Source organism: Dermochelys coriacea, chromosome 6 (genome assembly GCF_009764565.3).
Source record: "Dermochelys coriacea isolate rDerCor1 chromosome 6, rDerCor1.pri.v4, whole genome shotgun sequence".
Taxonomy (NCBI): domain Eukaryota; kingdom Metazoa; phylum Chordata; order Testudines; family Dermochelyidae; genus Dermochelys; species Dermochelys coriacea.
This window is the reverse complement of record NC_050073.1, coordinates 18646239-18662128: the sequence shown is the minus strand read 5'-3', so window position 1 is coordinate 18662128 and position 15890 is coordinate 18646239. Positions and strand designations below refer to the sequence as shown.

Genomic DNA, 15890 nt, shown 5'->3' with positions numbered 1-15890 from the left:
TTTAAGGTTCATTTTATAAATGGTTTATAATTAAATAAAAAACAGTGGAAGTTATAAGCATGTTATGGACGTGAGTAGTATGGGTTAGATGGTTATAAGCAATCACTAGAAGGTGGTATAGGTGAGCTATGGTTATAAGCAATCTTTTGACCTCTTGGTCTTTAGTAAATGCTTTCTCTTTTTTTTTTTTTTTTTTTTTTTTTTTTTAATAAACCTACTCAAACTAGCAATAAACAGAACCTTAATATAGTCTGACTAATAAAATCATGTCTTATGGAAGGAGATAGCTATGTTAAACTTTACAGAGCAGCAAAGAAACTTGGAACATGAGAAACTGTAAAATATTCATATGTAATGTCCTCATCTTGATATTACTTCCCTTTCTCTTTAATGCTCAAGACAGGAAGTCTGTTGCTTTATTTCATGTGCCCTTGCTGCTTATTTTCTTTGTGCCAATGATAGTTAAGGGCCAGCCATGTAATCAATGCTGTACATGACCCAAAAGGTACAGATCCTGCCTTGGAGAGTCTAAATCTAAAGATTGACCTGAAGGAGGGTGATCTCTTAAATCACTTTTATTTTTAAAATTACAGGCTTTGTGTTTTGGGCGTTGATTTGGAATTTAAATGACAAAAGGAAGGGGCTCCTCGTTCAGAGGGTATTCAGTCCATGGGGGGCAGCTTGGAAGATAGTGGGATGAGTGGAATGGGAGAGGCCTTTCAAGACTGACCTTGCTGGAACTATAAAAGGAGGATAGGGATGCAATGCAAAACAATCTAAAAATTGTAGATTGGAAGTAGGTGTGCAGGCCCTAAAGTTAGGATGCAAAGTTTAATGCAGTAGATGGGGATGGGGGCACAAGTGCAACCGGTGGTGATTGGATTGGGAAGGGAAGGCTTTTTTGGTTGTGGTATCTTGGGAATACTTAAATGATGTGTGGCCATTGGAGGTTACAATAATCCTGGTGGAGCTGACCTGTGTGTAAAAGGGCTATCCCATTTGCTTGACCTTATGATAGAAGGTGCCACTATACTAAAAATTTCTGAATAAGACAGAGTGAAAGTATAGTGGACAGAATAATTTGCTAAATACAGTCAACTGTTTGTCATGCAAAGTCTTAAACAAGAAAATTTGACTCCTCTTCAACTGTTTTATTCTTGTATTCACAGAAGAAAGAATCAAAAGTCTAGTCTCTTTTAAACAGAGCTGACTGGCATAGTGGAAATTGCCATGAGACTTCTCTGTACTGCACTTTCTTTGGCCTTGATTTACCAGCTGGTTGATGCTACGTTATCAAAGACAGATGCAAAGAAAATGGCTTCAAAAACGCTGGAGGAAAAGGTATGAGAACTAGCTGCTCATGACAACTTGTACTCCAAAGTGAGTTAACAAGGAATATTGGCAGATGCTGAAGAGTTTTTCTACTGGAATTAATTTATAATGGTTTAGTACAAAACCAATAGTATAACTAAAGTATACTGATACTGAATAGTCTTAACTACAGCTAGATCATGGGGTTTTTTTTAAATTGAAAAGTCACAATTTTAAAAGCATTACCAAGGAAGACAAGCTGTTTAGCTGATATTGAAGTTGTAATAATAACTACATGCACAGTGTTAAGTTCACTACATAGCAAAACATAAAGGTGTAAATTGTCTTGCTTAAAGGAACATTTAAAATTTTGGAACTGTGTAGCTAAAATGTCAAGTTTCTGATAAAGCACTTTTTAGTATCCTGAACTCATTGCTTAAAGCAAGGGTTGTTCTGGCTGCCTTTAATGTTAAAAACAGTGCTTCGGGCAGGCTTAAGAGCAACAAGACTAGACATCCTCAATCCTGCCATAACTTCTTGTACCTGCTTCTGCTGTTTCGCTTTTAGCATTGCTGCTACTAGTGAATGTCCTCATGCAGAGTCTGGGAAAGGGTGTGCACACTGAATGTAAAACAAGATTTCCCAGCGATCAGGTGCAGAGGGAAAATAGAAGGACCGAGGACCAAGAGCCCTCTGGAATCCCCATAGAAAGTTGAATGTGAGGATGACAGGGATTCTCCAAAGTAAATGGTGAAAGAGTTATTAGAAAGAGAGAGGAGAAGAACCTGGAAAGGACAGAGTCACAGAAGCTAACAAAGGGTAAGGTTTCAAGAAAAGGAATGTGGTTGACATTGTTGAAGGTAGCTGACAGGAGAAGGAGGTTGAGGAGGGACTATTGGTTCTGAGCTTTGATTAGAAGGAGCTTATCTGAGAGTTTGAGAGTGGTTTAAGTGGAAGTCAAGGGGCAGAAGCTGCACTGGAGAGGGTCTAGGATGGAATTAGAGGAGAAGCACTCTATACATGTTCAGTGGACTTTGAGACAGAAGAGAGACAGCATGGTAGCTGGAGAATCAGTGGTCAAGGGTTGTTTTTTTAAGATGGGAGAGACTAAAATGCTCTTTTCTTATGAGGGGGAAAAAGCCAGAGGACAGTGAGAGTTTAAGGGGAAGAGTGGGTGCAAGGGAGATCAGGGGATGGGATGGGTTCATTGGGGCAAATGGAGGGGCTAGAGGAAGAGAGCGGACAAGTATACTGTCTGTGACAGGAAAAGAAGATGAGTTGTAGGAGAGGGGAAGGTAAAATGATCTGAGGGGAGGAGGAAGGTCACGTATTTTTTCCATTTTCTCTTGGAAGAAATTTCAATACCCTGAGCTAGGAGAGAAGTGGAGGCAGGAGGAGGGGAAGATTTAAGGAGTCAGTCAAAGGTGATTGGGATTGAAGACATAGGATACAATTTAAGTGGGTAAAATAAAATAGTTTTAGCTAGGAAGAGGGCAGAAGTGAAGGAGGAGAGAATGAATTTGTAGTGGAGGAATTCAGCATGGTTCCAGGATTTCTGCTAAAGACACTTGCTGTGTGAGAGCAGGAGTGAAGGAAGTGGTGTGGTAGGATGGACCTACTGACAGCAGAGAGGGGCAATGCTGAATGGTAATCGTGGGAAAACCAAGTGACAGGGCATGATAGAGGGGCCTGATGGGCGATGCTGAAAATGGTGTGTGCAAAATTAAAAGCGTTCTTTAGAAAACAAACCTGTAGTTAGTTTTACAGTAGTGTTCAAGATATGCTAGGTGGTGCTCGGAAAAGACAGTCCCTGACTCCCAAATGTATTCTGTCCTCAAAGCAAACTGGGTACAGTAGCAAGTGGCACCATATCTGTACTCATACCACCTTAGGAGAGTAGACTCTTGGTAGATGTCTGTACTCAATCAAATATGGCTAAAAATAGTGGGATGTTGATTTGACTTTTTTTTTCAATCAACAATATCAACCAATAAATGCTGACAATTGTCCACTAAGTGTGTACCTTGTCAGGCCTTAGTGCTCTGCTTTTGGTTACTAGAACTCTGACTGGTCCTTACTCTTGCTCCTGATGCCTCTGATACACTCATGGTTGTGGACACTTAGCTAGTGGTAAAAGCTGTATGAAGTATCTCTACCTTCAATACCCAAATCACAATGGAAGTTCAATCCAAAATGTCTTAAATATAATGGCCTCCTTAAAGTGTTTAACCAACATGCCAGACTGGGAACCCTTTGCTCTTGCAATTATTTTTTGATGTAATACTTGAGAGTACGGTTATACTCTGAAAAGAGACTATGCATCGCTTTATTCAGCTGATTTGCTGTGTATATGTATCACCTTACTCAGCTGATCTGCTGTGTGTCTGTAATCTTATCTTTCACTCCTATGAACACTACAAAACTCAGATCACTTAACTCTGTTAAGTTTTAAGTGCTGATTCCTCACAAAACTGGAAATTAGTACATTGCCTATCAGTTGGGACTGTGTAAACCTAAACTAGGAGACAGTGGGGTTGTACTTAGAGAACTGGCCCTGCAGAATCTTTATTACTGGTGTGAGGAAATTTAGCTTGACTCCCAGAGTCCATGCTGGGTTTGCAAAACTGACAGCTAGAAAAAAAAATCTTGTATGATATTGGATGTACAAATCTTAAGACACAAACGTGAACCCCACAGTACTGCTTTAGTCACTTCTCACTGTAGAACAGCACTTAAACCTTGCTAATGGTGTCCTAGATTTGTCTGACTATAATTGCCAAGAGTTAAGTGTCTCAGGGTCTTCTTCCAAAAAGCAAAACATGTTAGAGTACATTATGAACTTGCAAAATTGTCTTTTAACCTCTGAATGAATATCCTACTGCTCATGTGTGGAGACTGGCATACTCTATTCCTATAGTAAATTGGCTTTCTCCTTTTTTCTGTTTGCAGAGGAAGCGTGTATAAAGTAAGACTTTAAACATTGCTGATACTGACAGCATTTCTGAGCTCTAGTCTGTTCTTTTTAACTAAGCTATATAGCATCATTTATAGGGAACACTAAAAGTGTAATGAGGTGATTAAAGTGTATATTAACTCAAAGTAGTTAATTGTACAAATGCTGTTAATGAAAGTAATTCTAAAAATTGTTTTCCATCTTAGATACGGCATTCAGACAAAATTGTACAAGACCGGGGTCTGGTAGTCACTGATCCAAAGGCAAAAGATATTGTGTTGGAACACAAAAGTTACTGTGCCAAGAAAATAAAGGAGAGACACTTCTTGGGAGATGTTCTGGGATATATCACCCCTGTAAGTAATAAAATAAAAATCAGAGTCTCTGCTGAATATACAGCAGACTAATAATATGCCAGGTTTCTCCATTCTTGCAGCCTCAGTAAGCAGATTCAGCTCAGCACCAGGTACAATATTGTACCTATCCCTTCAGTTTCCTTATAATATTATAGCTACTTCTGATGCTTGGTCAAATAGCCATCCAAGAGAAGAAGAATGGTTCATCAGTTGCGTACTAGTCTGGGACTTTGAACCTGCGTTTGTTTCCCTGTTCTGCTACAGATTTCTGTGTGACTTTCATGCAAGTTGCATAGTCTCTCTCTCTCTCTCTCTCTCTCTCTGTCCAAATTTCCCAGGGGGATAATAGTATTTCCCTATCTCACAGGGGTAGTATGAGATTGTGGTGTGGTCACATACTAGAGCAATGGGGACTGTATATGTACTATGGATAGCTGCACAATGCAACTTGAATAATTTCAATACAGAGCAAAACTTTTTCTGCTGACACTAAACTAACTCTTATTTCCAAGCTCACTAGTATTCAAAACATCTCCCTAGATCCCTTTTAGAATAATGAATACACATTTTGATAATAGTAAAGGGCTGTGTAAACAAATAAGAAAAAGTGTAACCAGTTAAAAAAAATAAATTGCTAATGATACCAACGCTACGAATTGCAACTCATCAGTTGCTGAACTGTTGACTTTTTTGTAGGGATGGCTAAGTAGAGGTTTGAAGTAGGGATTTGAAGGACAATGAGGAAATGTTACCCCTTTGACTCAGTACAAACACATAACTGGACTTATTTTCCTCCCTTTGAAGGCTAGAAGTTTTTTTGACAAGTATTCAGCTGTGTCCACTTGCCAGTTAAGCTCGGTGAAAGTTGACTTCTAAGTGAAGGATCACTCAGGCTCCCAAACCAACTTTGCTTTTACTGTTAGCAGGGCCCTACCAAATTCACTGTCCATTTTTGTAAATTTTGTGGTCGTAGCACTTTAAGTATCTGAACCTCTGAAATTCAAGATTTTTAAATCTTAAATTTCACAATGTTGTAACAAAACATGAATATGCATTTAAAAATGGCAAAATGTAAACACGTTAAAGCTTTTAAGACTCAACATTTTTCAAACCTATCCCTTGAAGTTCCTGTTATTTTGGGGTTTCAAAAATGCTTTGAACATGAGAGAGTGGTATTTTCAGAGTCTTCTACACACTGAAATGATGGCTTGGAGGGTGCAAACTGGACCACTTATTTCCATGTGTCAGCTGCAAAGCCACATAATGACTTAGTTTTCATCGTTAGCTATTACACTGCTCATCACTTCAGTAGAAATTTCTCAGAAATGTGCTGCATTAAGAAAGGTGGTCATTCTTTTTTTTAAAGGTCTTGCATAGGAGTAAGGATGCAAGTGCTAAAGCAAAAATTGATGCACATCTTGCAACACGTTTTGGCCCTTAACCTAGGAGTTGGCTAGAGGAGAAGAGAAGATGTTGCGGGGGAGTGAGGGCTAATTTCTTTTAAACAAGTCTTGGTCTAAAGCTATGTCTACACTATCGCCTATGTCAGCAAAATTTGTGTCACTCAGGGGTGTGAATATTCTACCCCCTGAGCGACATAAGCTCTGCTGACATAAGTGCTAGTGTGCACAGCGCTGTGTTGGCGGGAGAGCTTCTCCTGCTGACATAGCTTATGCTGCTCGTGGGGGCGTTTTTGTAATGCTGTCAGAATAGACCATCTTCACCACACGCTCTGCAGTGGTGCAGCTGTACGCGAGACCTACCCTAAGAAAAAGGAATTTTAAATATTCAGATACAATAGTGATCTTCCTGAATTTTCTTCTTTAACAGTTTCAAGTATCTGGAGTGAACTTGTTTTGTTTAAAAACAAAATACTACAGGTCTCCCTGCAGCTTTTCTAGAAACTTCTTTTAGAATATGGCAAAATTCAGTAGATTCTGTTCACACTTCACTACAGCAAGTGTTTTGAATACGGTAGATTCTGTTGGAAGCGTTATCGCTTATCAAGGAGGGAAAGTATAATCACGGGAAGGCTAGGCTTTCTAGCAGACTCTACTTGGATATCCTGTGACTGTCTGGCTCTTCGATCCCTTACAAGAAAAGCAGGTGTGTGAAATTTCACCATTCCTAATTTCCATTGGACTTTTTTTTTTTTTTTTTTAAAAAGGACTGCATAACCTATTAATTCCATTCCCCACTGGAGTCTCTCTTAAATTCAGTAAAATCTGTAGTTAAGATGGGCTTGTGCCTTTATCTTTGGTGGAAATTTCTAGTGTGTATTCCATAATTGATACTAAGCAATGAAGCTCTACAAACATGCTAAAACTAAAACATGCCAAAACACTTCCTCAGAAACCCACAAACTGACCTGCAGTGATCCTTCCAACACTTTTCCTTGTAATATACAGAAAAATTGTCATCTGGCAAGTAGTAAAGGTTGCTGTAGATCCTGTTGTAATGACTTTTTTCTTTTTTCTTTTTCCTTTTTGCAAGTGGAACAACCGTGGCTACGATATTGCTAAAGTGTTTGGAAACAAATTTATGTTGATCTCCCCAGTCTGGCTACAGGTGAAAAGAAAGGGAAAGGAGATGTTCCAGTTCACAGGGCTACATGATGCTGACCAAGGTTCTTTATTTTCATTGCGTGTGGTGTTTGGATTTATATATGAAATATATAGTCAGTATTGCCATAGGCTGAATGAAAGACACTAATAATGAATCAATAAAATGATCCTTATGAAAACAGGACAGGCCACTAAAAATACCATCTTATTTAAACCTGTTCATCCCAAAGGATGATTGAAGCCTCCCAAAAAAAAATCAAAGCCTCACTATGCTGCAATCTGGTTATCGTGACAAATGAGCCAGAACAAATGCTGTTGCAATTCATGTGAAAGGCAGGGGAAACTTTTGTAAGGTAAAAATGTTGAACTACTGGTTTCCATATGGAATGGGGCAACTAGCTTTATTCTCTAGATATCAGTAAGGCGGTACTCGCAATAGAATGACCTGTGAACCAGTAACACTTCCTCTTATGGGAGGAAGAGAGTTACAATGAAACTACATACTTTACTTGAAGACGTCTCTTGAAAGAGACATTATAGATATTTATATTAGATATGCTCTTAGTTTAACATCTGTTTCATTGTTTGACAGATTGGATAAAAGATGTCAAGAAAAACTCTAAAAACATCAAAATAGGTGAGGCTGCATTTTAAGTTTCTTGTAGTCTTCTGCTTGTGGTGATTGGCACAGGCAAGGAAGCCTTTATTTCAGGAGTATGTGGATGGGAGATGTTAGCTGAGCAAAATAGTTCTCATGCACAGGCTCTTAAAGGAAAAGACTGGAGAGAGAAGAAAAAAAAGTATAAAAGAGTGCATCTAGCATTATTTGGGTCAATTAATTATTGGTGGCTCAGTAATTGAGCTACCATGCCTGTTGGTGCCCTGAGGTTTTTGTCCTGAGAAATGCCCCACAGCCCACCACCATTTTTTTCTTGGTTCAGACTCTGGGACTCTGTTCCTGCCATCTTCCTTCTGGATGAGAATTCCTTCAGAGCTGATTGCCATGCTCTTGCGGGGAGAGGTTGGCCTTGTGTCCACAGTACTCATAAGCTCTGGTTAGATAATCAAACTGATGATCCAGCTAGAGCGTCTAGCACGATGATGCAGCAGACTACTGCATTTTCCTCTTAACCTGAAAGTCTGAGGTATCTATAACAGTGTCCAATTTTTCTAAAATAGGAAAACATTGATATAGACACATCTGCTAAACAGCTCACCTTGCCTAGTCCATGATCCTGCCAGTGATTGGCATGCTTGCTTTATGGAGGTGTCAAAATGGAAAGAGTGGATTGCAGAAGGATGAAATTCATTTAAATTAAAAAGAAAAGGAGTACTTGTGGCACCTTAGAGACTAACAAATTTATTAGAGCATAAGCTTTCGTGAGCTACAGCTCACTTCATCGGATGCATCCGATGAAGTGAGCTGTAGCTCACGAAAGCTTATGCTCTAATAAATTTTAGTCTCTAAGGTGCCACAAGTACTCCTTTTCTTTTTGCGAATACAGACTAACACGGCTGCTACTCTGAAACCTGTCATTTAAATTAAAAGAACCCTAACTTGAACTTTTTAACTGTCTTTTAAAATACAACTTTCTGATGAATATATGAATTCTTTTCTTTTTAAATATGTCCTGATTCTCTTTATTAACCTAAAACAATTCTAAGCCTTTCTGCTCCTGTGGTTGGAATAGTTTTCCACCAGGGGGCACGTCCTCCTCTAGTCCACATTGGATGACAGCCTTCCTAATAGCTCCCTTTCATGCTTGCTTGTTGTGTCTTCACTTCTAGTAACATGGGGGCAGAGCTTAGTAAACAGTCTTATGGAGCTTTGTGAAGAGCGTGTCTGAACTTCCTCAAAGAAGGAATACAAGAATGTTGTCATGAGTGCTAGAAATAATCAAAATAGTGAAACTGACTAGATTCAGTGCTGCTAAACACAAAGGTAACAAACTAAAGTTTAAAAGTAAAATTCTTCAGCTTTCCAGTATAGTAATCTTAAGCATCGTGTCAATAATAGTTATAAACTTCCAGAAGAAGACACTATTTTCAAGCTGGCATCCCTTTTAAGATTGATTTTACAGCCCCTACTAATAACTCAGTTCTCCATTCAAAGTATCTACTTTGAGTCAACGTTCTTCAGTCACCCACTTTTGAAACAAAGGACAACATTGCATGAACAATTTGTTTCTTTCATCTCAGTTCCTCGGATTTTGTTTGATGGATGGACTTACCAAGATTTTGAGAGTGTTTTTGGCAGTGAGGATGAGATAGAGGAGCTTTCCAAGACCATGGTGCAAATAGCCAAGGTAAAACCATTGCTAATGCAAATGAGTTAACCAGTGGGATACCTGTTACCTCATAGCTGGATGATACCTTCACATCTTATAGTGACAATGACATTTCTATTCAAACAGTAATTAGGTAGGATGTTAAACAGTAACTGCTAAATTTAAATATCTTAAATCTGCAAGACAGGACATCTTGCACTCAAGAGCTCTAAAAGAGCTGAAGAGCTTTCCAAGCTGTTCAGTGAATCTCTTGGCATGCTGTAGCAGTTCTAGAGAACCAGAAAAAAGTAGGGCTGTCAATTTTAATTGCGGTTAACTCATGTGATTAACACAAATTAATTGCGATTAAAAAAAATTAATCACAATTAATCATAGTTTTAATCTCACTGTAAAACAATAGAATACAAATTGAAATTTGTTAAATATTTTGGATGTTTTTCTACTTTTTAAAATATATTTATTTCAATTGCAACACAGAATACAAAGTGTACAGTGCTCATTTTATATTTTTATTACAAATATTTGCACTGTAAAAATAAATATTATTTTTCAGTTCACATCATAGAAGTATCATAGTGCAATCTCTTCATGGTGAAAGCATAACTAAAAAATCTACATTTGTAATTTTTTTTTGGTTACATAACTGCACTCAAAAACAAAACAATGTAAAGCTTTAGAGCCTGCAAGTCCACTCAGTCCTACTTCTTGTTCAGCCAATCACCAAGAGAAACAAGTTTGTTTACATTTACAGGAGCTAATGCTGCCCGCTTCTTATTTACAATGTCACCTGAAAGTGAGAACAGAAGCTTGCATGGCACTTTTGTAGCCAGCATTGCAAGGTATTTACGGGCTAGATATGCTAAACATTTGTATGCCCCTTCATGCTTTAGCCACAATTCCAGAGGACATGCTTCCATGCTGATGATGATCATTTAAAAAAAAATGGTTTAATTAAATTTGTGACTGAACTCCTTGGGGGAGAATTGTATGTCTTCTGTTCTGTGTTTTACCTGCATTCTGCCATATATTTCATGTTATAGCAGTCTCGGATGATGACCCAGCACATGTTGTTCATTTTAAGAACGCTTTCACGGCAGATTTCACAAAACGCAAAGAAGGTACCAATGTGAGATTTCTAAAGATAGCTACAGCACTTGACCCAAGGTTTAAGAATCTGAAGTGCCTTCCAAAATTTGAGAGGAACAGGGTGTGGGTCATGCTTCCAGAAATCTTTAAAAGAGCAACACGCCGATGCAGAAACTACAGAATCCGAACCACCAAAAAAGAAAATTAGCCTTCTGTTGGTGGCATCTGACTCAGGTGATGAAAATGAACACGCGTTGGTCTGCACTGCTTTAGATAGTTATTGAGCAGAACCCGTTATCAGCATGGACTCAGCCTCTGGAGTGGTGGTTGAAGCATGAAGGGACATATGAATCTTTAGCGCATCTGGCACATAAATATCTTGCAATGCTGGCTACCACATTGCCATGAGAACACCTGTTCTCACTTTCAGGTGACATTGTAAACAAGAAGCAGGCAGCATTATCTCCTGCAAATGTGAACAAACTTGTTTCTCTTAGTGATTGGCTGAACAAGAAGTAGGACTGAGTGGACTTGCAGGTTCTAAAGTTTTATATTGTTTTGTAAATAGCTCAGGAATAGCTCAGTGGTTTGAGCATTGGCCTGCTAAACCCGGGGCTGTGAGTTCAATCTTTGAGGGGGCCATTTAGGGATCTGGGGCAAAAATTGGGGGTTGGTCCTGCTCTGAGCAGGGGGTTGGACTAGATGACCTCCTGAGGTCCCTTCCAACTCTGATATTCTATGATTCAAACAGGATGTTAAATGAATTCTCTGAAGTAGAGGGCTCTGGCATCAGGGACAGAGCGGTCTTACAGTGAGCAATCCTAGAAACAGGCATGCTCTAACAAAAAACTAAAAATCAACTGTCTAAGACTAAAAGAAAACTAAGAAAGGAGTTAAACTTGGGCTGTCTTCAGTGTCTACTGATGGAACAGGGTAGGAAAGGTAGCAAATTTGCAATAGGGAACATTTCTGTGCTTGAAGAGAAGTGGATTCTGTGACCCAATCTGACCTTGACTATAAAAATGGAGGAGATATGTAATAGTGGGATTCTGTATATTTGCAATCATTCGTATCTTTGGCAAATTATGGTGGATCAAGACCAAGTTTTTCTAAGTTTTGAATGTGCACCTCTGCTGGCAATAGCTCATCAGTTACTTACACATAGAGGTATAATTTCTATATGTCCAAATACTTTAAGACTAAATTTAAAGTAGCTAGCAGAGTGTGATGTTGAGATTTGCTCTAGTGATTTGATACTGATCTACTGTGTTAATTATCCATTAATGAGGTTTCCTTATAACAGTTTAGGAGAATTGTTTGGCCTTTCATATGTTTCTAAAGTAAGTTCTGCTTCATTAATGACTAGTTTCATATTTCCACACAGCATACCTTGTATGCAGCGTGTGAACATATTCTTTGCTCTACATGTACAAACTAATATGACTGGGAGGGTGGACAGGGGAATACAATACAAGTTTACAGAGACTGGTTACCAGTTAATGTATTAACCTCTATGGTATTAGTATAACAGTGTGACAGCTGAAGCTTTCTAACTTACACTGAACTGTTCCCAATTCACTTTAGGAAGAAAATTTTGATGGATATGTAGTTGAAGTGTGGAGTCAGCTGGGAAATCAAAAGCAAGCGTAAGTATGAGCCTTTAGGATGCAGTGATTGAAAAAGGTGGCTTCTTCAGTAAAAATCCAATTAATCTTTTTTAAAAAATTGTATAAAAGCAGTTGTAATTAATCCATATAGATTTTAATTTTATATTTGCACTGTTGGTGTTATGTTTTATTTGTACACAAGTCCTGACCAACTTGTTGCTCTTCTAATTGAATGCAAGTAACCTTCAAGGATCCTCTTTGCCTATAATTTCCATGCAGGAGTGTCTACACAGCAATTAGGAAGCATGGTTGCAGCACATGTAGACACACCTGTGCTAGCTTTGATTAAGCTAGCTTGCTCAAAATAGCAGTATAGCTGTAATGGTACAGGCTGCAGCAGGGGCTAGCAGCCTGTGTTTGTACCCAGTGTCTTGGGTCGCCTCCTGAGTGCAGTGAGAATATACCCATTCTTTGTAAACTCAGTTAAGGTTGCTCAATTGTTTCCTCAGAATGGAAACCTTGAAAAGCAAAGAAACTGCTAGCTAAGTTAGTGCCACCCAACACTGCTATTCTTCAGGCTGTAACCCATTGTTATGAGACTTCCATACCACAATAACCACCTTTCAAACTTTATTCAGTTCAACAGTAAATCCCAGTGCACAAAAAATGGATAAACACTGCACCGTATAACATTGACTCGAACATGTACATGTTTTGTCTAACATATTAACAGATCTAAGTTAGTGGGAAAAACTTGGAAGTATGGAGCTGGGAGGAGTCGCAAGTGTTTTGGAGGATAGGATTATAATTCAAAATGATCTGGACAAACTAGAGAAATGGTCTGAAGTAAATAAGATGAAATCCAATAAGGACAAATGTAAACTACTCCACTTAGGAAGGAGCGCGCACATACAAAATGGGAAATGACTGCCTAGGAAGGAGTACTGCAGAAAGGGATCTGGGAGTCATAGTGGATCACAAGCTAAATATGAGTCAACCGTGTAACGCTGTTGCAAAAAAAAGCAAACGTCATTCTGGGATGTATTAGCAGGAGTATTGTAAGCAAGACATGAGAAGTAATTCTTCCGTTCTACTCTGCCCTGATTAGTCCTCAGCTGGAGTAGTGTGTCCAGTTCTGGGTACCACATTTCAGGAAAGATGTGGACAAACTGGAAAAAATCCAGAGAAGAGCAACAAAAATTATTAAAGGTCTAGAAAACATGACCTATGAGTAAGGCTATGTTTTAGTCGCAGGTATTTTTAGTAAAAGTCACGGCCCATGAATTTTTGTTTACCGCCCATGACTTTTACTAAAACTACTCATGACTAAAACTTGAGCGGTGGGCCACAAGTGATCTGGAGGGAAGGGAGGTCCGGGGACATCGCGGGTGCCGGGGGAGGTGGCTGGGGGACCCCGCTGTTGTTGGTGGCAGGGTTGGGGGGGGCTCCCTGCCCGGCTCCACATCCCTGCAGCTCCTAGGCGGCGGAGTAGTCGGGGCTTGGTGCACTGCTCCTGCCACAAGCACCAGCTGCTGCAACTCCCACTGGCTGGGAACCGCAGCCTGCCTAGGAGCTGCAGGGCTGTGGGAGCTGGGAAGCCTCTCCCCGCCCCTAGCCCTGAGCCCCCTCCCACATACCCAAACTGCCTGGCTCGGGCAGCCCCTGAGCCAGCACCAGTAGCTGTAGAAGTCAGAGGTTATGGAAAGTCATGGAATCCGTGACAGACTCGCAGCCTTACCTACGAGGGAAGATTGAAAAAACTGTGTTAGTCTGTAAAAGAGAAGACTGAGAGGGGACGTGATAACAGTTTTCAAGTACATAAAAAAATTGTTACAAGGAGGCGGGAGAAAAATTGTTCTTCTTAACCTCTGAGGATAAGACAAGAAGCGATGGGCTTAAACTGCAGCAAGGGAGGTTTAGGTTGAACATTAGGAAAAACTTCCTGTCAGGGTGGTTAAGCACTGGGATAAATTGCCTAGGGAGGTTGTGGAATCTCCATCATTGGAGATTTTTAAGAGCAGGTTAGACAAACACCTGTCAGGTATGGTCTAAATAATACTTAGCCCTGCCATGAGTGCAGGGGACTGGACTAGATGACCTCTAGAGGTCCCTTCCAGTCCTACGATTCGTAAGATGAGCCCCCCAAAAATCTGAGATGGGCAAAGATTTCAAAAAGAACTTCTAAAAGCTTCCTGTGCTAAATTACAAAATCTTTATTACAAAATTGCTTAAACTCAATTTTCCTTCCAACATTTTTTGTGTCTAATTTGGAGACTGACTTTACTGAAACAGGATTTTAGTCTTTTAAATCACAACACAGCCTTCACTTTGGAGTTACTACTGAGAGGCTCACAGTGTGAGCAGACTAAAACTCTTAGTCATTGAATTAGTTTGTCTAGCTTAGAAGATGGTTGAGGTTATCCAGCATGTTTAGAATTCCTGGCATAGTGTCAACTGCTTTTCTTAATTGAGACAGAAGAGGGCTTTACTCTCGTTTCCGACAGACTGTGGAGCTCTGCATTACCTTGGCTACTACAACAAATTCCAAAGGATGTCCCAAGACAAATGGAAATACCCTGTATTTTAAAAAGTGGATGCATAGGTTCCTCAAAAAGAAGTAGTAGTTAACCTTTTGGGATGCATTTGGATTTTCTTGCTTTGAGTGACCAAATACAGCATCTTATTTGGCAAACCTCTTATTGAACTTGGTGAGAGCCTTGATAAAAGACTGAAAGATCTATCCCCGGGAGAATAGAGCTCCACTGTCCTAAATAGGATGCAGAGTGTTGCAGCTAAGTTTTAAACTTTGTGTTTTCTGATCTGCATTACCTTAGTAAACATGCACTGTTTAATCTAATCTGGATTGAATTGGACTGTTCTGTGTGGTGGTGGTAGAAAATACTGACTTGAAACATGCACTAATTACTTTCTAGATTTAAAGGTGGCAACAAAGGAGAACTTAACTATTGCATGGGCTGCCTGACAGGGAAGGGGTGATTCAGAGAACCAGCCACATAGGTATTGTGTTAATTTAAAATGGGGTGGGTTTCCCAACATCTGGGGGACAAAGTGGATAGTCTTATCCTTGACAGTAACACATTGATAACTTAGTACAGCTGGTGTTTCGTCTATCAGTTAATTTCTTATGGTTGTGTAAACAGTAAGATTGACTTTATATTATTTCATTGAGTAGTTTTAACACCAACTATAGACCAGTTTAAATATATTAACATGAACTCAAAGGGCTAAATTGCCAACAGCACACAATTAAACATTACAGAGGATGTTGTTTGCTAAACTACAGGGGGAGAGTATACTTTATTTGGTATGCTTTCAAAATGAGGCCTGCTTTCTCTACACTTCTGTAAGATTTTTGGGTAATTTATGGAGTTTAATTCTTAGAGTAGGTGTAATTTGCCTTCATTATACTCCAGCATCAACTTTCTCCACGCTGATACAGTAAGTACTATTCCATTACTTCAAGAGGAGTGGAAGCTCCTCATAGTAGAAACAGAAGCTATTTGTCTGCCTTGTTATGAGGTTTTTTTATTCATGAAGTTGACTGTTAAAACACCTTTACATATCTTTAATGCTTACTCATTTTTGCTAGCCATGCTGATCAAGAGGCTTAAAATAGATCTCACTGACCTTGGAAAAGCTATAAGAGGGAGCAGATCTAATGGATTGCAGTTCTTTTTCTCTGTGGAAATGATCCAAAACACATC

At 39.4% G+C, this 15890-nt stretch overlaps 1 protein-coding gene across 9 annotated transcripts in view; it reads left to right on the top strand.

Moving 5' to 3' along the window:
* The window catches only part of CHID1 (chitinase domain containing 1), a 353433-nt gene that overhangs the window by 20422 nt on the left and 317121 nt on the right, over window positions 1-15890 (top strand). For 7 of the 9 annotated variants that reach the window (XM_043517843.1, XM_043517844.1, XM_043517840.1 and 4 more), the window contains exons 2-7: window positions 1169-1341; window positions 4471-4620; window positions 7114-7246; window positions 7777-7821; window positions 9384-9490; window positions 12143-12204. In XM_043517843.1, coding sequence (XP_043373778.1) covers window positions 1231-1341; window positions 4471-4620; window positions 7114-7246; window positions 7777-7821; window positions 9384-9490; window positions 12143-12204 — 608 coding nt within the window. In that variant the 5' untranslated portion in view covers window positions 1169-1230. The remainder of the gene's footprint in view (window positions 1-1168; window positions 1342-4470; window positions 4621-7113; window positions 7247-7776; window positions 7822-9383; window positions 9491-12142; window positions 12205-15890) is intronic. The other 2 variants (XM_043517842.1, XM_038407227.2) reach the window with 1 other exon arrangement.